The sequence below is a fragment of the Mastigoproctus giganteus genome, chromosome 4 (genome assembly GCF_048544385.1).
Source record: "Mastigoproctus giganteus isolate SK-2022 chromosome 4, ASM4854438v1, whole genome shotgun sequence".
NCBI classification, from domain to species: Eukaryota; Metazoa; Arthropoda; class Arachnida; order Uropygi; family Thelyphonidae; genus Mastigoproctus; species Mastigoproctus giganteus.
Genome location: NC_143578.1, coordinates 3,202,724 through 3,229,836, shown reverse-complemented (window position 1 = coordinate 3,229,836; position 27,113 = coordinate 3,202,724). Strand labels below are relative to the sequence as shown.

General features: G+C 37.0%; 1 protein-coding gene across 3 annotated transcripts in view; it reads right to left on the bottom strand.

The window, feature by feature from the left end:
* The window catches only part of LOC150086339 (endonuclease V-like), a 164,774-nt gene that overhangs the window by 51,541 nt on the left and 86,120 nt on the right, over positions 1-27,113 (bottom strand). For 2 of the 3 annotated variants that reach the window (XM_090371312.1, XM_090371314.1), the window contains 3 exons: positions 13,355-13,483; positions 5,732-5,835; positions 3,576-4,344 (listed from right to left, as the gene is read on the bottom strand). In XM_090371312.1, the coding sequence (XP_090227438.1) occupies positions 5,782-5,835; positions 13,355-13,483 (183 nt within the window). In that variant the 3' untranslated portion in view covers positions 3,576-4,344; positions 5,732-5,781. Of the gene's footprint in view, positions 1-3,575; positions 4,345-5,731; positions 5,836-13,354; positions 13,484-27,113 lie in introns of those variants that run through there. The other variant, XM_090371313.1, reaches the window with a different exon arrangement.

The following is a 27,113-nucleotide window of genomic DNA, read 5'->3' as shown; positions in this document are numbered from 1 at the left end:
GCAGGGGCTCCATCGTGTTGGAACCACATAGTCTGTTGCGTCGATGCAGAAATCTGTTCATCTCTCAAAAGTTGTGGCAATACTTGCTGCAGAAAGATCAAGTAGATAGGTCCGGTTAGACGACACGGTAGCAGGTAAGGTCCGATGAGGTGATCTCCCATAATAACGGCCCATACATTGACCGAAAATCGAATCTGTGCTGCACGACGTCGTATTGCATGCGGGTTCTCCACCACCCAGATATGGTCGTTATGCGTGTTGAAAATTCCTTCCCTTGTGAAGGATGCCTCATCGGAAAACAACACTTCAGCAGGAAAAAGGGGATTTGTAGCACATTTTTCAAGGTACCACTGTGCGAAAGCAATATGAGGTGCATAATCCTCCGGTTGCTGTGTCTGGACACGCTGCCTGGAGTATTCCAGAATGTTCGGATGTTCATGCGTTGGAGATGTGAGGTGTGCATTGTAGCCCGTGGAAGAAACTTCGAACACTTACTTTAATCCATGTACCTTTTGCTTCTTTTCATGTATTATTAAAACGATTTCTCACTTACGGTCTCTTTTCTTTATGGTGCTTCTGTGTACAACACCGCTTCAGGAAAGCATTTCCGACCCCACATTGCTATATGATTTCGAGTTGTCAGGATGTACCCTACCCCTCTTAGAAGTTCTGAAACGTTTAACTGAAACACCCTGTATATTTTATAGCCATATCAAATAAATTATTTGCTTCCATTTTAAACCGTTTTGAAGTAGGTTATCATAATTTTGGATAATTTCGTGAACATTTGCTCCATAATAACATTCATTCTTATGCTCAATCAAGAACTGCCTTACATATAAAAAAAAACAGCGAAATGCTTAAAGTGCAGTACTCACCTTGAATATAATCTGCAGTAGTTTTATGAAAAGACTGATGGCTAAATATAAGGTGGAATGGTTAAGTTAATGCATTAAGGTGGGATGAGATTTAATTTAACGGAATTTTAAAATAAGCGCAAGGAAACAGAAGTGCACTACTCCGTCCCTGGTTGTCATAAAGTAGAAAATAGTTAATCTGGAACATAAAAGAATTGATATTGCCAATAGTTGTGATGACAGACTTTCGTTAAGTTATAACCTCTTCAATTGGCGGTGTTAAATGAGAAGTAACGTGCTGTATTTTAAGGAATTTTCTATACTCTCATGATGCTCTTTGGGACATGTGGGAATCTCAGATGTCAGAGATTCCAAGCCGGGGAAAGGTGAAAAGGAAGTTTTGCGTTTAGGATGTTGAGATTAGTATTGTGTCGAAACTATTCGATAATGAGGGCTTCATATTGAAGAATTTTGTGGCTGGTTTTAAGTCTTATAATGGTGATAGCGGAGTCAATTAACAGAGTGTGATTGTGGGTTTGGGCATGAATTGTGAGTTCTGTACTAGCTTGTCCCGATCTAAGACTATTATAGTGGTAGTACGCACGAGTGTTGGAGGTTTTGGTAGAACCAAACTTGGTAATAGTACTACCAATATAACAGACATCACAGTTTGGTTGACATTTAATCAAGTAAATTATATTGTTCAAATCGTTGGTTGGGTATTTGTGTGTATCTTTGTAAGTGTTGAATAAGGATCCAAGTTAGTTTATTATAAGCTGAAAAAATAAGGGCGATATCAGTACCTGTAAACACACGGCGGAATTGTCCGGCAAGTTCATTATGGTATGGGAGGATGATGCGTATATTTGTGTTGGTGGTGGGTTTTGGTGGATTGTTAATTTTACTTTTGGCGGTGGAAATAGTGTGTATAATGGTGATAGCAGAGTCAATTAACGGAGTGTGATTGTGGGTTTGGGCATGAATTGTGAGTTCTGTACTAGCTTGTCCCGATCTAAGTAGACTGGTCTATTATAGTGGTAGACTTAAAACCAGCCACAAAATTCTTCAATATGAAACCCTCATTATCGAATGGTAACGCAAAACTTCCCTTTCACCTTTCCTCGGCTTGCAATCTCTCACATCTGCGATTCCCACGTGTCCCAAAGAGCATCATGAGAGTATAGAAAATTCCTTAAAATACAGCACGCGTTACTTCTCATTTAACACCACCAACTGAAGACGTTATAACTTAACGAAAGTCTGTCATAACGACTATTAGCAATATCAATTCTTTTATGTTCCAGATTAACTATTTTATACATTATGACAACCAGGGATGGAGTAGTGCACTTCTGCTTCCTTGCGCTTATTTTAAAATTCCATTAAATTAAATCTCATCCCACCTTAATGCATTAACTTAACCATTCCACCTTATATTTAGCCATCAGTCTTTTCATAAAACTATTGCAGATTATATTCAAGGTGAGTACCGCACTTTAAGCATTTCGCTATTTTTTTTTTTTTTTATATATATATATATATATTTAGTCTATTATCACGGTACTATAAGAATTCTATAATTTTATACTTGGACTGCTTTACATTATTCATAATTGAATATACTTCAACTATCGTAACATTACTACCTTGGAGTTTTTTTAGCGCTGGTTGAAATACTGAACATACATTCTTTACAAATTTTACATACGCCTCATGAAGCTCATGTTCAAAAAAATGTCTCGATATAGGTGCTATGTTATTCTTGCTCATAAAATACGATTTAATAGGTGCAAAATTGGTCAATAGTCACTCAATAGTGGGTAAAAGAGTCAGTCACCTTGTTGGTATATGCCGTAACATTTCATTCCATTCTGTTTCTGTCCATTCGAAAAAGTCTTTTAGTTCAGTCATATTTTTTATTGAAGAGCTAAATTCATTAAATATTTTAATAACAACAGATTCTATATCAATACTCTCAAAATAATTTTTATTCTTTTTATAATGAAAGATAAACATACACTCGAGATACACCTAACTTAGACCACCAGACAGCACTGACATCGTTGATCGCACTATTTACGCAGACGCTTACATCTAAAAATCCCCGAGCAGCTCGAGGAGATTCCCGGACATCTAACACATCCCGGACATCTAACACATCCCGTGAGCATTAGCGTGCAACTCACTCGCCAATGTCCGAAATTCATACATATTAGGAAAGAAATACATTTCTTTCCTAATATGTATGAATCTGTCAAAATCTGTTAATTTTTTACATGCGGGACGTTTAAATGTTTATGCGGGGCACGGGTTTGTTGTTGTTGTTGTTATTTGGTTTTTAGGAGCATTAGCAACTAAGGCCATGTTGCTCCGGGGATATGCGGCGGTCATTCCGTGACCTTTCCGCATCCTCCGTATTTGGTGGGCATGGGCTCGAACCCCGGTCTAATCAAGAAGCGTGTACTACGCACTGCTGCTCCTGCCCATCTGGCTACGGAGGCACCAACACAGGGCAGATCACTTTTGTAGGGGACTGTCCCGCTCATTGCGGGACGTCTGGGATCCCTGATGATATCATATGTATGTAATGATTAAAAAACTTATACTTACTAAATATATTAATAAAATAATAATTTATAAAATAGTTTGTTGTTATTATTTAATGTTTAATATAATGCAATATAACTCTTGAGTTTTTGTAATACAGGCATATACAAATATTCAGGCACTTCTTATTTAAAAACAAAAATAACAGGTAGATTAGCATTAGGCAATTGGTGCCTTTTTTGTGAATGTACTTGCTGTCAAAAAATCCTGGTTGTGCCACTAGATAGGCTGTTAGCAATTGCATGAATGGACAAGCCAGCAATGTGATATCTGACAATAACACCCCTCTTGAACTCAGTCAACTCAGCTCTGTGTGCCATGATGAGAAAAACTAACTTGTGTGTCTTCCTTACATACAACTGTGAGTTGCTTGTTTATCCAGATATTTTTTGGACAATGGTGTCAAATGTAACTTTGATCGTGAGAACTTTCCCAGCAGTCAAATCAATGCCATGTACAATTCTGTCTTGCATAAAATGTTACATTCTCTGGTTATCTCCTCTTCACCTTATATTTTACTAACTTGTGCTAATCACTATTCAAGATTGCTGCTTGTACAATAGTAGCATACATTACAACTCTGTTAGAATCAATACACTTATTAAGCTTTTTCATTTTTTGAAATGAGCCTTTGTTAATGTCAAATCAAAGTAATCAATTTTGATACTGGGTTTTTCAAATTTATAATCTTATCTGAAACTGCTAGTGTTAATATTCATATACTAATTGTGACGTTAAAACTGTTAAATTCTAAAAGCCGTTATATAAAATTAAACTTTTAATACATCTGTAATTAGATAACAATCATCAATTTTGTCATTAAAAATATGGTTACAATTTCAACACTTCACCAAACTTTCACTTGTTGCTATCTTTATTACTGAAATAAAAAAAAGGGGTAAGAAATTAATTTTATTAATAAAAACATTTAAATATGTACACTACTGAGATAAACCAAATATAAGACTATTTACGATTATTATTATTATTATTAAGGTTTGCAATATCTATTTACAAAATACTATTTTTTTTTAAATTTATTACTTTTAATGAGTACAGAGATGACTGATAAAACTGGTTAAGGATATACAGATATTCTTATAAAGACAGTTTTAAAGTTAGTGTTTTGAAATTACACATTTGCAGGGGGATGTGTTCAAGGGGTTTAAAGTAAAAGAGTTGGGTAAACTAAGACTGAGGGGCATCTTTACATACTTAAAATTGAGAAAGGATAACTGTACAATAGATGTCCAGAGAATTTCCCGGAATGAGTGAATGTTGGAATAAACTTCTACCTACTCTTGTGGAGGTTGAAATTTATCTACATTTAAGGAGGGTTCGGACAAATACTTGAATGAAATAGGTAAATAAAGTGAGGAAAAGAGACGATGATATATATATATATATATATATATATTTTTTTTTTTTTTTTCACTGATGCTACATAAGCTTGTTTCATTGCATCATTTTGCCAATACTGTACTAATACTATCCACAAGCTGTTTGTGGTCTAACAATCATATCCAACAACCAAGGCTGTTTTCGGCAAAATTAGTTCCAAAAAGACCAGACATATTTTTCAGTTCATTGCAGTGTTAACAAGAACATCACTGAGAAAGAAAGATTCAAACACCACTTGCAAACAGTATTGCAAAACCATACACAAATTACTGATGGCTGCTTGCAAAAGGTGCCAAGGACTTCTTCCATTCACCATATCATCCTGACTTTCCATTTTCTGCCTTTCATCTATTCAGGCCTTTGAAAAAACATCTGGTAGCAGGGAGTGTCCTAGGATTTTCTAGGATGGAGCTAAAGCAGCATTTCCAGGGAACTGTTGAGTTTTAATCATTATGTAGCGGTAGATAAAATCTACATTATTTTGATTGACAAAACTGGGACAGAAGCTATAGCACCCATTTGGGATGGCAAATGTCTGGGAGCTGATTTGATGATGACAAAGTTAAAAACTGTGCACTGAAACTACTGATGTTTCTATGCACAATTTAGGAATAGGAATAGTTGAATAGAAATAGCTCTGATATTTTACAATAGAAGTGTGACTGCAGTTGTGACAGAAGAGATAACTGCCTGAATGTGATGGGTAACAGGTTGAAAAGTAATGCACTACTTTCATATACATTTTGTTGCATTGCAATTAAATGTCTTTTTCCAAAAAAAGATCTATTACTATTCTCTTCAAACAACCCTCATATACATTCTAAAACTATTATTTTATTAATGATTATTAATAAAAAAAAACATACTTTAGTATCCAAACGTGTCAACTGGTATTATATACAGCAATAGCCATCAACTATATTTCATCAGGACAATTAGCTCTCAAGTATTCCCTTGATTTGATATCAGCCTACAAGAATAATTACATAATCTAAAATTAAGATAGTGTAACTGAGACGACTAGTAAAATTTTTCTCTTCTATAAATTTCAATATTTCATAAATTGTTGTAATCGGAAAGAAAATATGAGTGGCCAAAAGAAAGTTAATTCCTGTTTTTTTTTCTAACTGGGAGGTGGATACATGTTAAAATCATTATTACAGAACTTTAAAAGGGCTACCATATGGAAAAATTAAAAATACATGAATTAATAATGAATAATGCAATAAATTATTCTGGTTATTAAATTTTTTTTAATTGGAAATGGCACTTTTAAGAGCTCTCAAATCAATTATTTTCAATGTAAAAGCAAACATTTAAACAAGCAATACACAGAATAAAAGATTACAGTACTTATTAATGCATTTTGACACAATCATTAGGCTTGTTTTGCAAAAGACAATGTTTCAACTTTGCTCTAATGTCAGTATTATTTTCATCCATAAGATTGTCCATATGAGTATATCAACATACCAGAACTATCACTAATGTTTAAACACATGGTTCCAATCAGCACAACATTTTATCTCTGATGGCTGCTCTGATTCAAAGACCAAAAAATATCTTTTTTAAATGACTTCTGTAACTGCTTGATATTGTTAACATACTGTCAACTTGTTGGCATGGAAGGGGGGAGCACCTCTATCTAAGTGGTTCAAGGCCAGAGTATCTGGGAAAGAACGTTTAGCGATACCTTGTCCTTGTGTAAAGCTAGTTAAATATATACAAAGATTATGTTTTGGGGAACTACCTCCATTTCTTGCAATTCTATGTTATATTCAGGAACCTAACTACCCTTTTGTTTTCAGTTTAATATAAAAACTCAAATTTCTTGAGTGACCAAGTCCATAATCAGTAAATTCATATATTAAAAATTAAAAGTCAACTCTATTTAGTAAATGAATTATAAATCAACAGGGATTACCTTTATTTTAGATATAGGAAGCTTCTTTTCCAACTCTCCTAGTCCAACTCGCTAATAATTCTTGAGGATGGCGATATCTATTTTGTAAACCAGGTGGGGCATCTTATTTTTTTTGGTCCTATAGCTGGACTTTAGAGTTAAATTTAGGGGTCTTATAAAATTGGATATGGGGGGGAGGGATTATTCTCTACATTCCTTAAGTCGGACTAGAACTTTTCAGGCATCATGTTCACAGGAATAGAGCAACTCACAATTAATCCAAAACTTTTGTCTTATGTTGTAGTGTTTGTTCTTCACGCATGCGTATAAGTGACCAATCGTCGGACAATAGGAATGGCCTACGGACATTGATTGAAGTTTCAAGTAGTTTCATCTCTAAGGTTTCTGCAATAAGTAGTCTGTGATAGTTGTGTTGAATATTTATAATTTTTGTTTCATTAAAGCTGAATGAATGTCGTTCATTTATTGCGTGGAACGAAAGTTCCAATGCATTTGAACAACCCACCCGCACAGAAGCTTCGTGTTGTTTTGCTCGAAGCTGTGCCACTCCCATGGTAGATCCTACATAAACAGCGTCGCAATTTTTGCATGGGATGCTGTATACGAGGTCATGCTGTGATTGGAATGTGGTGTTTGAAGGTCGATTTCTGAAGAATGTGTATAATTTGTTCATGTGTTTTGCTATGATTTTCATGTCGGTTCCCTTGCATATTTGATTAAGTTTATTGTACCAGTACTCGACATATGGAATGGTGATAAAATGTATTTTGGTCTTGTCAGATTTTTGTGCAATGTTTGTTGTTATTTATTTTATCACGGGCTATTGTTTGACTTTGTTTATATAGGTTAGCGGATAACCCCTATTTGAGAATCTTATAGTTAATTCATTTATTTCAGTGGTTAGAGAAATTTGGGTAGAAGAATATTTAAAGGCATTAAGAAATTGGTTTAGCATGACCGATTTTTTTTAGAAAAAACTTAATTTCACCATATATAGAAAACCCACTAATAAGGGGATGCTTTTGCATTTCCACAGTTATCATCCCCAACCATACAAAAAATCGGTCATGCTGAACCAATTTCTTGACACCTTTAATATTCTTCCACCCAAATTTCTCTAACCACTGAAATAAATGAATTAACTATAAGATTCTCAAATAGGGGTTACCCGCTAACCTATATAAACAAAGTCAAACAATAGCCCGTGATAAAATAAATAACAACAACCTCGCAACAAACATTGCACAAAAATCTGACAAGACCAAAATACATTTTATCACCATTCCATATGTCGAGTACTGGTACAATAAACTTAATCAAATATGCAAGGGAACCGACATGAAAATCATAGCAAAACACATGAACAAATTATACACATTCTTCAGAAATCGACCTTCAAACACCACATTCCAATCACAGCATGACCTCGTATACAGCATTCCATGCAAAAATTGCGACGCTGTTTATGTAGGATCTACCATGGGAGCGGCACAGCTTCGAGCAAAACAACACGAAGCTTCTGTGCGGGTGGATCATTCAAATGCATCGGGACTTTCGTTCCATGCAATAAATGACTGACATTCATTCAGCTTTAATGAAACAAAAATTATAAATATTCAACACAACTATCACAAACTATTTATTGCAGAAACCTTAGAGATGAAACTACATGAAACTTCAATCAATATCCGTAGGCCATTCCTATTGTCCGACGATTGGTCACTTATACGCATGCGTGAAGAACAAACACTAAACATAAGATAAAAGTTTCGGATTAATTGTGAGTTGCTCTATTCCTGTGAACATGACGCCCGAAAAGTTCTAGTCCAACTTAAGGAATGTAGAGAATAATCCCTCCCCCCATATCCAATTTTATTAGACCCCTAAATTTAACTCTAAAGTCCAGCTATAGGACCAAAAGAAATAAGATGTCCCACCTGGTTTACAAAATAGATATCGCCATCCTCAAGAATTATTAGCGAGTTGGACTCGGAGAGTTGGAAAAGAAGCTTCCTAAATCTAAAATAAAGGTAATCCCTGTTGATTTATAATATAATAGAATATAGGAATTATCGAGCACATAATAGCTCTCAATTATCAAATTTAGTAAATGAATATATTTTCTTCAAACAAAGGCATAAAAGTTGGGCATACTGACAGCAAGATAAATACATAAAAGATGGTAACACTTAAATGTGTCACACGAAAAACCAACAGGGGGGAGTGTCTCCTTGCTAAAATTAACAGCATTAAATTGTTAAAACATCCCATTAGTTTTGATAATTTAAGTATGAAGCAAAAATAATTCTGATATTATATACTTGGATTTCAGGAAAGCTTCTGATACTGTCGCACATGGAAGACTACTATAGAAATTGGAGCAGTATGGCATTAAGGGCAAGTTGTTACAATGGATGAAAGGGTGGTTGAGTGGGAGAAGACAGAGTGGTAATCAATGGACACTGCTCTTCTTGGACTAATGTTATTAGTGGAGACCCCCGGGTTCGGTGTTGGGCCCACTGTTGTTTTGTATATTTATCAATGATATTGATGAAGGTATATCAAGCTTAGTGTCAAAGATTGCAGATGGTACAAAGATTGGCAGGGTTGTTAATGACAGTAATGGCAGTGTGCTGCAACAGGATCTAGAACATTTGGGCAGATGGGCTGAGAAAAGGCAACTGAAGTTTAACATTAACAAATGCAAAGTACTGCATATGGGTAGAAGTAACTGCAGAGGAACGTACAAACTACGTGGTACTACACTTAGGGTGGTTGAAAATGAAAAAAAACCCTGGGAGTGATCGTGCAGTCAGATATGAAGTTTTCTGAGCAATGTAGACAGGCGACCAGAGAAGGTCATGGGGTCAGGCCATGCTTTGAGTACAGCATACACGTCTGGAGGCCTTATTTTAGAAACGATATAGAGTTGCATTGATCTTACAATGATCTCATATTGTGCTTGAGCATGTATAGAGAAGAGCAACAAGATTGGTGAGGGGAACAAAGGGGTCTTCTTACGAAGAAAGGCTTAAGTTCTGCAAATTGCAGTGGTTGGAGACTAGGCACCTTGCAAGGTGATCTGATTGAGTTGTATTAATCCTTGAATGGGTTGAGCACTCTGAATTCTGATGGGATTCTTCCGCTTACTCAGATTACGAACCTAAGGGGGTATAAATTCAAATTGAGAAAAGACAGTTGGAGAATAGATGTGCAGAAATTTGCCTTTAGCCAGTGGGTGGTTAATTGCTGAAACAAACTTCCATCTGTTGTTGCAGAAGCTGATAGCTTAAATAAAATTAAGGAGGAACTGGACTTTTAGAGGGAATGGTTGTGTGAAATTGGGGTTTTTTTTTTTTTTTTGGCGATGCCACATAAGCTCATACGCACTTGCCTCTTTCTATCTTTCATTGATCTCACATTGTGAAGACACTTCACCGTGCATCGCCTTGGTATTGCACTGTCTTGTCACTGTGTTGTTGAGGTGTTCACAGTGCCAAACTACCCACCGAGACCTTGATCAAGATCAAATCATGGTCTAAGTAGTGGCATACACTTTAAATAAATAATAGTATATGTCTCCAATTGGACAAGCATTTTTTATAGTGAAACAATACCATGCAACTAATAATGAAGTACCTCCACAATATGAGCTCAATTCACTTTGCTCAAAGCTATGTACAGAAACTATGCCTGGCATATATAATACTGTAGTATTTAAAAGATTAAGGGATTAAATAAAAGAGCTTTGATCCTTAATCCTTTCAGTAGTGTCAGTAGTAGCAGCCTCGGGCAAAAAGTGTGTGTGTGTGTGTGTGGTCTTAGGCAATGAGTTTTCTACTAGCAGAAAGCTCTAATAGTTTTTTTATGAAATTTTTGTTTTGTAAAAATTAAAACTTTATACTTAAATCCTTTTTAATATTAATTTTTGCCTATTCTGACTCCACTGCCCAACATTACAGTGAAATTGTTGTTAAAAATCAAATCAGAATCTTTTGATACTGAAAAATCTGCAAAAAATTTATAAAACAAATTATAAAAAATAAAATAGATAACTTCTTTTGATGCAATAATATCTTCTACACCAATTTATTTAACTTTTTTCATTTTCATCAACTTCTGGATATCAATTCTAGAAAATTCCTTCAATTTCACACCAAAACTGGAAAACCACAGTTAGTGCTCCTCTGAATTTGTGATTTCCTCTTCTTTCAAAGTTATTTTTGTGCATGGTGGCACCATCTATTACAAACTGTCTATTATTAGCCATAAACATAGATAAGTGATAATAATTCATAAATGGGCTCATTATTTGAAATGAACTTGAAAAAAATGTATAATACAAGGTGCCCATACATAAAAAAAAAAAAAAACACGTAAATAAACATACATACTCCTCATTTGAAGAGCATAATTACTAGGGTGACCAGATGTACATTTTTAATAGGATCATTCTACTATTGATCCTATAAAAAATGAACAGCACACTAAATAGTCTTGTTTTTTCAATGATGCCAAAGTCACATGAAAAGTTTATCTTGTGCATGCATTTTGTAAGTGGTGCTTTTTTTCCCTTCAATTTTATCAGATGTTGAAAAAGTTGCCTGCACAACAGGAAATAATCATTTGACACTATCAGACAATTACTTATTCTTTTATATCTATAGCATTGAGTTTTATATATAAAACTTATTACGAGGGGTGCTCATTTAATTCGTGGACTGGTGCAAGATTTTGTGTTTACCGTGCAAACTTCCCATAACTGCCTGCTAGAGGTGCTCTCGCTACTGAGCAAACTGTGTATGCATGCTAGTACTTTAGAGAGAGAAAATCTTTATTGCAACTAGATGAATACAATATAGATAAATAAGTAAAGTTGCAACTGTCCTGTCACAGCCAAAGGCTGTGTAGAGAGTTTTTTAGCTGCTTGTCACTGGCGATCTTTTTGAAGCATACAGACTGAACCTGAACAGCGATATATGTTTTGTTATTGTGTCAGACAGGGCTGAAATTCATCGGAAACAGTTAAAGAGATGAATGAAGTGTATGGTAATGAATGTCTTGGTAGGACAGCCATATTTAAATAGCACAAGTGATGCAGTGAAGGCCATGAGTCTGTTGTAGATGCCCCAAGACCTAGTCAGCCTTCCTCCTCAACAACTCCTGAGCAAATCGCAAAAGGCCAGGAAATCTTGGATGAAGACAGACGAATAATTACACTTCATGAATTAGCTGTTAGAATGTCCAATTCATATGGTAGTTCTCACAATATTGTGAGCACTACCACACATCACTTGAAAATGTCACAAATCCGTACCCACTGAATTCCATACAATTTGACTCCAGAACAAAAACAGCAGAGCAGACTTGTGCAAAGAAATGATTGATCATTTTGAAACACAGGGTCAAAACTTCTTAAATGAAATAGTGACTTGTAATAAACTTGGATTTTTCACTATGATCCAGAGACAAAACAACCGTTAAAGTGAGTGGAAGCATTCTGATTTGCCAAGACCTAAGAAATTTCAAGCTTTGTTTGGCTGAAAAACAAATGGTTCTTGTGTTTTTTGACATAAAAGGCATTCTTGTTACACATTTGGTGCCTCATGGAACAACTATGAATAAGGAAGCATACTCTGAAGTTCTCAGAGTCAAACTTCCCTGTGCCACTCACGAGAAACATCAAGAACTTTCCAGTGTGAAGTGGTTTCTCCATTAAGACAATGCCAGGTCCCATACGGCTTATACCGTGCAGGATGTGATCACTGCCATAGGTGCCGAGGTTCTGCCACATCTCCCTTATTCACCTGACTTTGCCCCATGTGATTTCTTCATGTTTCCGCATCTGAAGCGAAAGTGCTTCAGCAGTAGAAACAGGAACCAGCGTTTCGCATCCGACAGTGATGCTCACAGAGCCATAACGGAAGAACTTTGCAGTATTTTGAAAAATGGCTTGCAAGAAGTATTTAATGCGTGGGTATGACAGCAGCAAAAGTGTTTAAAGTTCAAGGGAGAGTATTTTGAGGAGGAGAAATCAACAGAAGAGTCACATGATGACAATTAAGATAAGCTCTTGCACCAGTCTGCGAATTAAATGATTACCCCTCGCATATGGATAATACTTCAAATTAAATGTTTTTAAAGAAAGAAATCAAAATAAAATTATGGTTACTGATTCACCAATTGTTCCCAATAGAAACAAGTTTGTGAAAAACAACAGCAATGTAACTCAAAGCATAGAATCATCTCTGATAGACACTACATATTTCTAAAATATTTTAGTTGGTAGCCATGTGTTTGATTTGTATGCATTACATAGTCTTGTGTTTACATGATTTACTAGGGGTCCACTGTTTGTTTACCTTAAACTACATTTGAATTTTTTTTTTTAAATGTAATTCAATAGAATTGAGTTTCTTTTTATTTATTTTTTTTTGTTCTGTATTATTTTGTTTGTAAAAGTTTGAAATAAAATGTGGAAACTTTCATAGTTATCGTACACAGAAGATATTAAAAAAACTGAAATTTCTAGGTTTGAGATTATAAAACTGAATATTTTTAATACCTGTCTAATTGGTTCTGGCACACGATAAAGAGAACAAATTTTGACTAACCATGCAGCTGTTTCAACCGAGCATCGGTGACCAGGAGAAACAAAGACTGGTTTAGTAGCTTTCTCACAAGTTCGTAATGCCTGAATAAAAATTAGGATTCAAAAATCAGTGATGAAGCATTTATATATATGATATGTTAATTAAAATAATGCAATTAATGATAAGATTAGTGTTTCTCACCTTTTATAAGCCATGTATCCCCTTTAATAGCTCAAAGAACCAAAGAATACCGCAAAAGTAAAGGCAAATGAAATTAACAACTGCTCAGTATTGGGACATGACTGGATATTTTGCAGTAATGCTTGGGTTTGTATATATTAGCACACAGTTTTATTTGCTCATGTTGATGTTAGTTTTTGTACATCAATAAATTTTAAAGTTTGTTCTGATTTACAGCTCAGCAGAAGTAAGCTTTTGGCAATAAATTCCAAACTTTTAATTTTCAACCATTATGTAAAAATTTTTGAAATAATGGAGATGTTGGAATGCTGATTTTTTTTTTTCCAACACTCTGAAAATTACAGCATATTGAATGAGTTCATTCACATTTGGGTAACAGTTAACACGTTAAATACATCTCAGCAAAGTCCTGATATACCAACTAAGCCAATCGTAACTCTGCATTGGTGCAACTATTTACCAGGAGTGGCCCACTTAATTTGTGATGCGATCTACTTTTTTCCTTCAAAATGTGCCGCGATCTACCATCTCAAAAATTACATTGCACAAGGTGCACAAATCAAGGGATGACTGTATATTTAAAATTCGTCGTGATCGACCGAAATTAAATCCGCGATCGACTCGTTAGCTGCCCCTGCCAACTAGGAAAACATGAATATCTACTATTATTTCTATTGTGAAATTATTAAATATTATAATATAGATGGCAGCTTATTACTTTCATAAAATACCTTTCATCCCGACAATAGTAAAATTACATTTACTAAAAGACTTTTTATGGATATATCTGTTTTCTGTCATTTCAGAAGTTTTATTCTTACCTTTTTCAATATGTTTTGGGTGTCCCACTGTTCACATCTATGTATCTATAAAGCCTTCCCCCGATACACATTTTTTGATGTAAATTGGTGCATGAACGTGTATTTTTCTGTCAAAATAATTAATCTTTTCTTTGTAACAGTTTCCCCATCCTGTTCTTTGGTTTGAAATGCAATGTAACTTTTTCAATTCCAGCAATGCAATCAGTAGGAGCACCCTCTCTTCTTTTACTGATTATATTTCTGGAATTGAACAGTTATGGCATATACTGCAGTTGAAAATATAAAAATAGAAAATTAAAAATTTAAATAGAAAGGGTGCAAGAATGTTTGTTGATGCTATCGAGGCAGTGTTAGGTGGGTCAGAAAACTGCTAGATTGGGGGAGATACACGGACTAATAGATTAACAGTAGCCACTGGCAGAGATGAAAGTGATTCTTGCACTGCTTCTATTAGAATGAGCATCAGCTTGGAAAATAAGATGCAGGATATTTCAGAGACTGCTGGGAGTCATTGGGGTACAAGTAAACACATGGGTTGTGTTAGGGTAGCTAAGAAAAAGAACAAGTGTATGTATACTTGCGTGTACACAAATGCTAGGAGTTTGGTAAATAAATTTGATGAATTTGAGGTATTGCTCAAAGCATCAAAGGCGGATATTGTTGGGATATCAGAGACGTAGTGTCACACAGATATAAGTAATGCAGAACTGGAATTTGGGGAGTACAACGTCTACTGAAAGGATAGACAGGATAGGAAGGGAGGAGGGGTTATGCTATTAGTTAAGAAACACATAAAATTCAAGGAAGTGAAGCCAGTCGACATCGCTGGACAGTGCAGTGTTGAGTCAGTTTGGTGTGATATAAGCATTGGGAGATCAAAATTGAGAATAGGAGTGTGCTATAGGCCTAATGACTCTGATGAGTATAATAACAAACTGTACAGGGAAATAGAGTGGGCCAGTAAATCAGTGAGTCTTATAATGGGGATTTTAATTTCACAGATATTGACTGGAATTTGTGGGTTGGTCACTCACACACTAGCAAGGCTTTTGGGGATTTATTGGATGATTGTTTTCTAAATCAGCATGTTCGGGAGGCAACTAGAGGGAGCAATACTCTTGATTTGATTATCAGTAGTGATTCTTCATGCATTAAGAATCTGCAGATACAGGAACCACTAGGTGGCAGTGATCACAGTGTGCTGAAGTGGGATTTACTCAAGGAGGTAACTACCAATAGGCGTAAAGGGAAAGGTTATTGTTTCGTAAAGGCGACTACGATGGTCTGAAACAGTATTTAAATTCTATACAGTGGGACCAACTGATGATGTTACCAACAGCAAACTCAAAATGGGAAGCATTCAAAGAACTTATCTTGGAAGCTACTAGGCTTTACATACCAACTAAGAAATATTGTTCAAGGTTCAGGCCTAAATGGATGTCAGATGAACTAATGAGACATATGGCAGAGAAGAGAAATGCATGGGATACATGTAAATTAACATGTGACACAGAAGCCTATGATATATATAAGTTGATCTGTAACCAAGTTACAAAGGAGGTAAGGCAGGCGAAGGCAGATTACGAGAAATCTTTGGCAAGGGATGCAAAGAAAAACAGCAAAGAGTTCTTTTATTATGTAAACTCTAGAAGGAAGGGGGATGAATCAGATTGGTCCACTTGATATCGATGGTTCAACTGTTGATGATCCTGCTCAGGTAGATAACAAACTAAATGAATATTTTGCACCAACATTCACACATGAGGAGTTATTCAGCATGGGGAATGCCAGAGGTGTATTCAACTCTGACAGTAAGCTAGATAATCTTGTAATAATTGAGAGTAAAGTGGAGGAGAAATTGTTGAAGATAAATACAAGAAAGACACCTGGGGTGGATGGGATCTATCCAGTTATATTAAAGGAGGCAGCAAAGGAAGTAAGCAATCCATTAGACATAATTATGAGAGCTTCCTTTGACTCAGGGGAGGTACCCACAGACTGCAGATGTGCAAATGTGACCCCAATTCACAAAGGAGGATCAAAGGCTGACACAAGTAATACAGGCATACCTCGGTTAACGTTACCTCTGATAACGAAGCTTCGATATAACGAAGTCCGCAATTTCAAGCCCCATTTAACATTAAAAAAATATTCCAGTTTAATCACCCGAAATCTAAACAAACTGACGAAATTACGGAAACCTTTTGGGCTTCTCGTGGTTGGTTCGAGAAATTTAAAAAACGGGCCAGGGTTCATAGGGTAAAATTAACAGGAGAAGCCGCAAATAAGTTTTCAGAAAAACTAAAGGAAATAATTGAACGTGAAAATTATCCACCAAATTTGGTGTTCAGTGTTGACAAAAGCGGTTTGTTCTGGAAACGGCTACCAACAAAAAGTTTCATTTCTATTGAAGAAAAACCAGCTGCTGGGTTCAAAGCAGCCAAAGACCGTTTAACGTTACTCTTTGGATCAAATGCCTCTGGCGATTATAAATTAAAATTGTTATTAGTTTACCATTCAGAAAATCCGAGGGCATTAAAAGGTAACATAAAAATGAATTTACCTGTAATATGGAAAGCAAATAGAAAAGCGTGGGTTACCAAGGGGTTATTTACTGATTGGTTTGTTAACCACTTTTGTCCTGAAGTAAAACGGTATTGTCAAAAAAACAACTTTGAAGAAAAAGCTCTTTTGTTGTTAGACAATGCTCCGGGACATCCTACTGATCTTAACACGTTGGTCACATGCATTCCTGTCAAAGTTGTGTTTCTTCCAGCAAACACAACTTCCCTGATTCAACCATTGGATCAGGGAGTGATAGCACCATTTAAAGCTTATTATCTGCGTCGAACATTAAGCAATTTAACTGAACTAGAGGATAAAGAGGAAATGACAGTTAAAACTTTTTGGAAAAACTACATCATTAAAAAGGCAATTGAAAACATTGATAGTTCTTGGAAAGAAGTCACTAAGAAATGCTTAAATGGAGTTTGGCACAAAATATGGCCAGAAGTTGTACTAGAAGAAGAAAATAACATCCAAGAAATTAGAAATGAAGTTATCCAGATGGCTCAATCAATAGGTTTCGAAAATGTCGATGAAGAGGATGTTAGAAATTTATGATGGCGATGGTTTTTCAGTGGAAGATTTAGAAAACCTTGTTAGCAACGAAGACAAAGATGATGAAGTTAAAGAAGTTCCTGCTGAAAAAGTGTTAACAAACAAAGATTTAAAAAGGTGCTTAAATGACATTGAAAACGTTTTAAATTTTTTTAGTGAAAATGATCCTGATTTAGGAAGAAGTTTTATTGTTAAGCGATCAGTGTTAAATGCAATAACTCCATATAGGCAATTGTTAAATGAAAGAGAAAAAAAAGCATAAGCAATCAACTTTAGACTCATATTTTAAAATGTGATTTCACTTTGTATGTAAGTTGACTGTTTACTTAATAAAACTTTTCTTTGTTCGAAAAAAAAGCTTTTCATTTTCTTTACGTAGGAACGTATCCCTATTCTGGCCATAGTACTTTTACCTCTGAAAACGAAGTTTCGCTTAACGAAGTAATTTCGTGGAATGCATCCTATTCGTTATTCGAGGTATGCCTGTATAGACCTGTGAGTTCTGTTCCAGGAAAATTAATGGAAGCACTGGTTAATGAAGCACTGCAGGATCATCTTGACAAGAATTCAGTTATAGCTCAGACACAGCATGGTTTGTTAAGGGAAGGTCTTGCCTGACCAATTTGATTGGATGCTATGATGTAGTCACAAAAGAATTGGATGCAGGGAATAACTTTGATATTATATATTTGGATCTTAGAAAAGCTTTTGATACTGTTGCACACGGAAGACTGCTGCACAAATTGGAGCAGTGTGGCATTGGTGGCAAATTGTTGCTATGGATAAAGGGATGGTTGAGTGGCAGACAACAGAGAGTGATAATTAATGGACACTGATCATCATTGACTAATGTTATTAGTGGAGTCCCTCAAGGTTCAGCTTTGGGTCCATTGTTGTTTTCTGTATTTATAAATAATATTGATGATGGTATATCAAGCTTAATGTCCAAGTTTGCAGACGATACAAAGGTTGGCAGGGTTGTTAAGGATGCTACTGACGCTATGCTGCTGCAACAGGATCTGGAAAGGTTGAGCAGATGGGCTGAGAGGTGGCAAATGAAGTTTAACATTGACAAATGTAAAGTACTACATATGGGAAACAGCAACCCCTCTCTACCACTGTCTGTGGTGCTACACTGACAGTGGTAGAGAATGAAAAGGACCTGGGGGTAATTGTGCAGGCAGATATGAAGTTCTCTGAGCAGTGCAGATAGGCTGCAAGAGTATCTTATGGTGTCTTATCAATGATATACAGGAATTTTTCTAGCAGGCATAGGGAGGTGATTATTCCCTTGTATAAGGCAATGGTCAGGCTGCACCTTGAGTACTGTGTACAGGTCTGGAGGCCTCATTTCAAGAAGGATGTAGAGCTGCTGGAACGAGTACAGAGAAGGGCAACAAGGTTAGTTAACGGAACGAAGGGTTGCTCTTACAAAGAAAGGCTTAAGTTTTGCAAATTACAGTGTCTGGAGACTAGGCACCGGCGAGGTAATCTGATAGAGTTGTACAAAGCCTTGAATGGGTTGAGCATGCTCAATGCTAATGGGATACTGCCTCTTGCTCAGAATAATCACCTGAGAGGGCATAAATTCAAATTGAGGAAAGACAGATGTAGGATAGATGTGCGGAAATTTGCCTTTAGCCAGCGGGTAGTTGGATGGTGGAACAGACTTCCATCCCTTGTTGTAGAAGTTGATAGCCTAAATAAATTTAAGGCTCAGCTGGTCAGGTATTTCGAACGAACGGAGGGGTGAAGTGGAAGGGTTTTTTTTTTTTTTTTTTTTGGTTGATGCTGCATAAGCTTGCTTTCTTGCATCATATGCCTCTACTAATGCTAATGCTAAAAAAATTAAATTTAAATAATGTGCTTAACAAATTCAATTATAAGGACACAAATTTATGTTTTCTAATAACTGACTCTAGAAAAATAAGAAATAACTAACAAAAAATAATTTAAATTTGTCATTATTATTATGAAAACCAACAAATGTAATACTACAAAAGTTACCAATAAGAATGATTAGAGATAAGATGGGGAAATCTGAATGGAAAACTTGGAAATACTAGACACTGTACAGCCAATACTAATGCTTTTTTTCTATTGAAAATATTAGGAAAAAAACTATAATCAAATTAATCCTCTATAACTCATGCCTTAAATGGAAGAGATATTCTTGCATGGCATTTGGGGGACACTTTTTTTTTTTTAAATATAAAAAATTAATTTTAGCTTATTGCTGAATTGAAAACAATGTTTTGTTAATTACAATTTGCTAAACTCAGTGAACAAAATTTGTCCAGATTGTCATGGGTATTCTCTCAGGTATGACAAGTTGGGTTTGCTATCCAGGAGTCTAAAATGCTGTTGAACTGATATTCAGGTGACGCTTGTATCAGGTGGACCAAATTTTGGTGAAGTCCAGGTGTTCTGTGACAACTAAATCCGCTGCTTGTGCCTTCACAATGTTATTTGTTATTTGATTTTTAGGAGCATTAGCAACTAAGGCCATATTGCTCCGGGATATGCGGTGATCATTCCCTGACCTTTCCGTATCCTCCGTATTTGGTGGTGACGGGCTGGAACCCCGGTCTAATCAAGAAGCGTGTGCTATGCACTGCTGCTTCTTCCCACCTGGCTACGGAGGCACCGTGATGAAGGAAATCACCTGCGGGAGATAAGACATTCCGGTTAATAACTCGGGAACCAAGCATTTCCGGAACTATACTGATATAAAACATTCTTATTGTCCACACATGAGGAACTCATTCCTGAAGCCATGCCATGCATTTCCGAGACACGATATATATATACTATCATTGAATTATATTAAATATTAACATAAGTTAAATTATAATAAAGTGAATAAATAAATAAATAATTAAGCATTCATTAGAGGCAGCGACATGCAATTCCTCCATATGAAGCTGAAATACATCCAATATTTTAAATTAAATAAAACATAAGCCAGTAGTATGGCAAAAACTGTAGAGCGAAAATTAACATAAAAATAACCCAAATAAACAAACAAACGAAAAGAAAGAATAGACATAAATAGTAGCCCGGAAACCCTTGTATAATTTCGAGTTTTAAATCCAATAAACAAAAACTATACAAATTTTAGGATAATGCCAAATAGCCGAACCAACTGGTTTGTTGGATATCCCGGCCACGATACACGAAGGAAGCAAGAAAAAACTGGTTCCTTCGTGTATTGATCACATCATACGAAATAAATAAATAAAATTAGTCCAGTTATGTAAAACTTGATGAAGTAAGAAGTCCTGGGACGTATCTCTTATGTATGTCGTGGACTTCTGCATTTTTGGATTAACCTGGAAATCGATTATCCGGGATTTGTTTTTTACCATCTATCCTGGAAAATCGAGAGTCTACTGTATACAGGGTGATTCACTACCAGTGCGACAAACTTGCAGGAGGTGTAAGGGGCACAAAGACGAATCGGAATCACATAGCATTGCAGGGTCCGAAATGCCTTCGTCATGCGGTAGAGGACATTGAACGGGAGGTCGCGTGAACAGCAATCCAGCTGGAAGTCAGCATTTGCAAACCATTTCTGTTGAAGAAACCACGTAGCAAAAGTCCTCCGGAGTGGATAATCCACATGCTCCAATGATTGGACGTGTTGCAGATGGTATGAACTCATTTGGTTTGTTGACGGTATCCTCCATACAGTGGATTGGTAAATACCCAATCGTTGGCCTATTGCTCGAGTACTCGTACTCGGATTACCTTCTGCAAGACGTAGGACATTCTCCTCATTGTCTGGCGTCCTCGTCGTTCGCTCTCAATTCATGGTACCTCTCGTGAAACAACCAGTCTCACGTATCCTTCTGTGCACACATGCAAAAATCTTATTATGAGGAGCACGCCTGTGCGTGAAACGTTCCTGGTACAAGCGCAGAGCGGCGCGCCCATTACAGTCCGCAACTCCATACGTGAGGTACATGTCGGCTAGTTCAACGTTTGAATACTCGTCCATCCTACTGCCTCGGGAACCGGTTCGCAAATGCTGACTTCCAGCGGGATTGCTGTTCATGCGACCTCCCGTTCAACGTCCTTTACCGCATGACGAAGGCATTTCGGACCCTGCAATGCTATGTGATTCTGATTAGTCTTTGTGCCCCCTACAACTCCTGCAAGTTTGTCGCACTGGTAGTGAATCACCCTGTATGTGATCTCAGTTCCAATCTCAATGATGTCCATTTCCAATTACAGCCTGCGAAGCCTTATGTTTTCTGAAAGAATCCCAATTATCAGTTGAATCAACCAGTGCTCATCTCAGTTGTCCCAATCATTTGCTGTACAATTCCTTTCACTTCAAAAGGTGGAACTTATGCATTATGTCCACTCTGATATTCCCTGTCAGAGATTTAATACTTTGGAATCTCCTCCTTTCAATCTCCTCTGGCTTAAAATCTCTCTACCGTATTCTGTCAAATTCTTCTGTTGCCTCTATTGTTCCCCCAATTCCACTAATCACTTGGAACTCTTTGACTTTGTTTTTTTTTTTTTTGAAACTTGACTTTTTACAGTCCAACTTTTCTAACAGAGAGGTAATTTACCTTTGGTGATTTTTCAATTACTAATTACCTCCTCACTCAGATTGTTCATTCGCCCACCAGAATACCAGACAATCCTAACCACACAGCCAACACTCATGATCTTTTTCTTAAGAACAAACATTTCAAATACATAGTCAAGGTGAGTATTGACTTGGTGATGGTCCCTTCTCCACTGGAGCCTTTTCCTCTCACAGCCATTCTCAACCTCATGTTTTTGGCACTACAAGGATGCAAAACTGGCTGACCTACAAGTTTTCTATTCTCCTTTTTCCTTGGTTGGATTACTATTTATAGTCTTCTGATGTCAATGTTTGCACAGATTGAATTAGTGAAATTATTTTTATAGGAATGAAATCCTTTATTCCACACACTCCACCTTAAAATCTCATCTTTTATCTAAATCTTGGTTTTACAATAAATGCGCTAAAGTTGTTCAAGGTAAGAACATTGCATACTGCAATTTGCATCCAAATCTCAAGGTTCATTTTATGCCTACACCAAAGCTCGCAACAATTGTAAAGCAGTTATTAATCAGTCCAAACTCAATTTTGAACTGGCTAAGAGTAGAAAACCTGCTCCTTGTCCAAATGCTATTCTGGCATTCAAGCATTCTGGTGTTTTGCCAAAGCCCCTGGGCGCAACTTCTGCCCATCTCTACTCCCATATCTGTTAAAATCCAATGGTTCTATTGCCACTTCAGCTAAAGATAAAGCTGACTTGCTAGTATCATACTCTTCTTCTAACTCTTGTATTAATGACCTTGGTAAAACACCACCCACCACCTCTTAGCAAACAACTTCCTACCATTTCCGTTACACTCTACTCAGTGCTTCCTATTGTCTTCCATTAAAAGGATGTGAGAAGAAATTTAACAGTCTTGATGCCAAGAAAGTGCCAGGTCCTGATGATATTTCTTCATTTGTTCCCTGAACCTGTGCTCCTGAGCTTACTCCTGTTTTGTGTCACCTTTTTATACTTTCTTATTTCACGGGTGTTTTTCCTTCTGCTTGGAAATTTGCTCATATCCAGCCAGTTACTAAAAAGGGTGACAAATCTGTGCCATCAAATTATCATTCCATTGCACTTACAGCTACTTTTTCTAAAGTAATGGAGAAATTCATTTACTCATTATATTAGAAATCCTGAAGTAAAGGAGAAAACTGTCAACTCCTAAACTATCTAGAAACCTTCCATCTGATAAATGAATGCCAGTATGGATTTCTTCAGATGTTGATTCACTTGTGATTAGTTACCCATCAATAGACAAATTCAATGGAAATGTTTGGTGAAATTCAAACAGTTGCTCTTAACATTTCAAAGGATTTTAGCATTAGTAGAGGCATATGATGCAAGAAAGCAAGCTTATGCACCTTCAACCAGAAAAAAAAAAAAAAAAAAAAAAACCCCTCCCATTCCATCCCTACATTCTTTCCAAATGCCTGTCCAGCTCAGCCTTAAATTTATTCAGGCTATGAACTTCCATAACAAAAGATGGACGTCTGTTCCACCAATCAACTACCTGCTGGCTAAAGGCAAATTTCCTCACATCTATTCTACAACTGTCATTCCACAATTTGAACCTGTGCCCCGTCAGTTCTTAATCTGAGCAAGAGGAAGAATCCCATCAACATTCATCTTGCTCAACCCATTCAAGGCCTTATACACTTCAATCAGATCACCTAATAGATACCTACTCTCCACGCACTGCAATTTGCAGAACTTTAGCATTAGCATTAGTAGAGGCATTTGATGCAAGAAAGCAAGCTTATGCAGCATCAGCCAAAAAAAAAAAAAAAAAAAAAACCACTTCCACTTCACCCCTCTGTTCATTCAAAATACCTGTCCAGCTGAGCCTTAAACTTATTTAGGCTATCAACTTCCACGACAAGGGATGGAAGTCTGTTCCACCAACCAACCACTCGCTGGCTAAAGGCAAATTTCCACACGTCTATCCTACATCTGTCTTTCCTCAATTTGAATTTATGCCCTCTCAGGTGATTATTCTGAGCGAGAGGAAGAATCCAGTCAGCATTGAGCATGCTCAAACCATTCAATGCTTTATACACCTCTATCAGATCACCTCGCTGGTGCCTAGTCTCCAGACACTGTAATTTGCAAAACTTAAGCCTTTCTTCGTAAGAGCACCCCTTTGTTCCATTCACTAATCTTGTTGCCCTTCTCTGTACTCGTTCCAGCAGCTCTACATCCTTCTTGAAATGAGGCCTCCAGACCTGTATACAGTACTCTAGGTGTGGCCTGACCATTGCCTTATACAAGGGAATAATCACCTCCTTATTCTAGAAAAATACCTATATATCATTGACAATACACCATGAGCTACTCTTGCAGCCCGTCTGCACTGCTCAGAGAACTTCATATCTGCCTGCACAACCACCCCCAGGTCCCTTTCATTCTCTACCACTGTCAGTGTAGTACCACAGAGTTGATACGTTGCTCTGGGGTTGCTGTTTCCCATGTGTAGTACTTTACATTTGTCAATGTTAAACTTCATTTGCCACCTATCAGCCCATCTGCTCAACCTTTCAAGATCCTGTTGCAGCAGCATAGTGTCAGTACTGTCCTTGACAACCCTGCCTACCTTTGTATCGTCTGCAAACTTCGACATTAAGCTTGATATACCATCATCAATATCATTTATGAATACAGAAAACAATAATGGACCCAACACTGAGCCCTGAGGGACTCCACTAATAACATTAGTCCACGATGAGCAGTGCCCATTGATTACCACTCTCTGTCTTCTCCCCCTCAGCCACCCCTTTATCCACAGCAGCAATTTGCCTCCAATGTCACACTGCTCCAATTTGTGCAGCAGTTTTCCATGTGCAACAGTATCAAAAGCCTTTCTAAGATCCAAGTATATAATATCAAAGTTATTCCCTGCATCCAGTTCCTTTGTGACTGCATCATAGTATCCAATCAAATTGGTCAGGCAAGGCTTCCCCTTAACAAAACCATGCTGTGTCCGAGCTATAACTGAAGTCTTGTCTAAATGATCCTGCAGTACTTCTTTAACTAGTGCCTCCATTAATTTTCCTGGAAGAGAAGTTAAACTCACAGGTCTATAATTGCTTGTGTCAGCCTTTGATCCTCCTTTGTGAATTGGGGTCACATTTGCACATCTCCAGTCTGTGGGTACCTCCCCTGAGTCCAAGGAAGCTCTCATAATTATGGCTAAGGGTTTGCTTACTTCCTCTGCTGCCTCCTTTAATATAACTGGATAGATCCCATCCACCCCGGGTGCCTTTCTTGTGTTTATCTTCAACAATTTCTCCTCCACTTTACTCTCAGTTATTACAAGATTCTCTAGCTTACTGATAGAATTGAATACACCTGTGGCTTTCCCCTCGCTAAATAACTCCTCATGTGTGAATGTCGATGCAAAATATTCATTTAGTTTGTTAGCTACCTGAGCAGGATCATCAACAGTTGACCCATCGATATCAAGTGGACCAATCTGATTCATCCCCTTCCTTCTAGAGTTTACATAAGTAAAGAACTCTTTGCTGTTTTTCTTTGCATTCCTTGCCAAATATTTCTCGTAATCTGCCTTCGCCTGCCTAACCTCCTTTGTAACTTGGTTACAGATCAACTTGTATCTATCATAGGCTTCTGTGTCACGTGTTAATTTGTATGTATCCCATGCATTTTTCTTCTGTGCCATATGCCTCATCAGTTCATCTGACATCCATTTAGGCCTAAACCTTGAACAATATTTCTTAGTTGGTATGTAAAGCCTAGTAGCTTCCAAGATAAGTTCTTTGAATGCTTCCCATTTTGCATTTGCTGTTGGTAACATCTTCAGTTAGTCCCACTGTATAGAATTTAAATACTGTCTCAGTCCATCGTAGTCGCCTTTACGAAAGCAATAACCCTTCCCTTTACCCCTAATGGTAGTTACCTCTTTGAGTGAATCCCACTTCAGCACATTGTGATCATTGCCACCTAGTGGTTCATTTATCTGCAGATTCTTAATGCATGAAGAATCACTGCTGATAATCAAATCAAGAGTATTCCTCCCTCTAGTTGCCTCCCAAACATGCTGATGTAGAAAACAATCATCCAATAAATCCACAAAAGCCTTGCTAGTGTGTGAGTGACCAGCCCCCAAATTCCAGTCAATATCTGGGAAATTAAAATCTCCCATTATAAGACTCTCTGATTTACTGGCCCACTCTATTTCCCTGTACAGTTTGTTATTATACTCATCAGAGTCATTAGGCCTATAGCACACTCCTACTCTCAATTTTGATCTCCCAATGCTTATGTCACACCAAACTGACTCGACACTGCACTGTCCAGCGATGTCCACTGGCTTCACTTCCTTGGATTTTATGTATTTCTTAACTAATAGTGTAACCCCTCCTCCCTTCCTATCCAGTCTATCCTTTCTGTAGATGTTGTACTTCCCAAATTCCAGTTCTGCATTCCTTATATCTGTGTGACACCAAGTCTCTGATATCCCAACAATATCTGCCTTTGATGTTTTGAGCAATACCTCAAATTCATCAAATTTATTTACTAAACTCCTAGCATTGGTGTACACGCAAGTATACATGCACCTATTTCTATTCATAGCTACCCTAACACAACCCATGTGTTTACTTGTACCGCAATGACTTCCAGCAGTCTCTGAAATATCCTGAATCTTGTTTTTCAGGCTTCTGCTCATTCCAATAGAAGCAGTGCAAGAATCTCTTTCACCTCTGCCAGTGGCTACTGTTAATCTATTCGTCTTTGAATCCCCCCAAGCTAGCAGTTCCGACCCACCTAACACTGCCTTGATAGCATCAGCAAATATTCTTGCACCCTTTCTATTTAAATGTATCCCATCCCTGTAGAAGCAATCTCTCCTGTTAACAAGTACAGTCCAGGCTGAAAAAAATTCTACCCCTTGAGCCTTGCACAATCTTTCCAGGGCCGAATTGATCGACAAGGCTCTCATCATATACTCCCTCCTATCGTGTCTGGGCAGAATTGCAGAC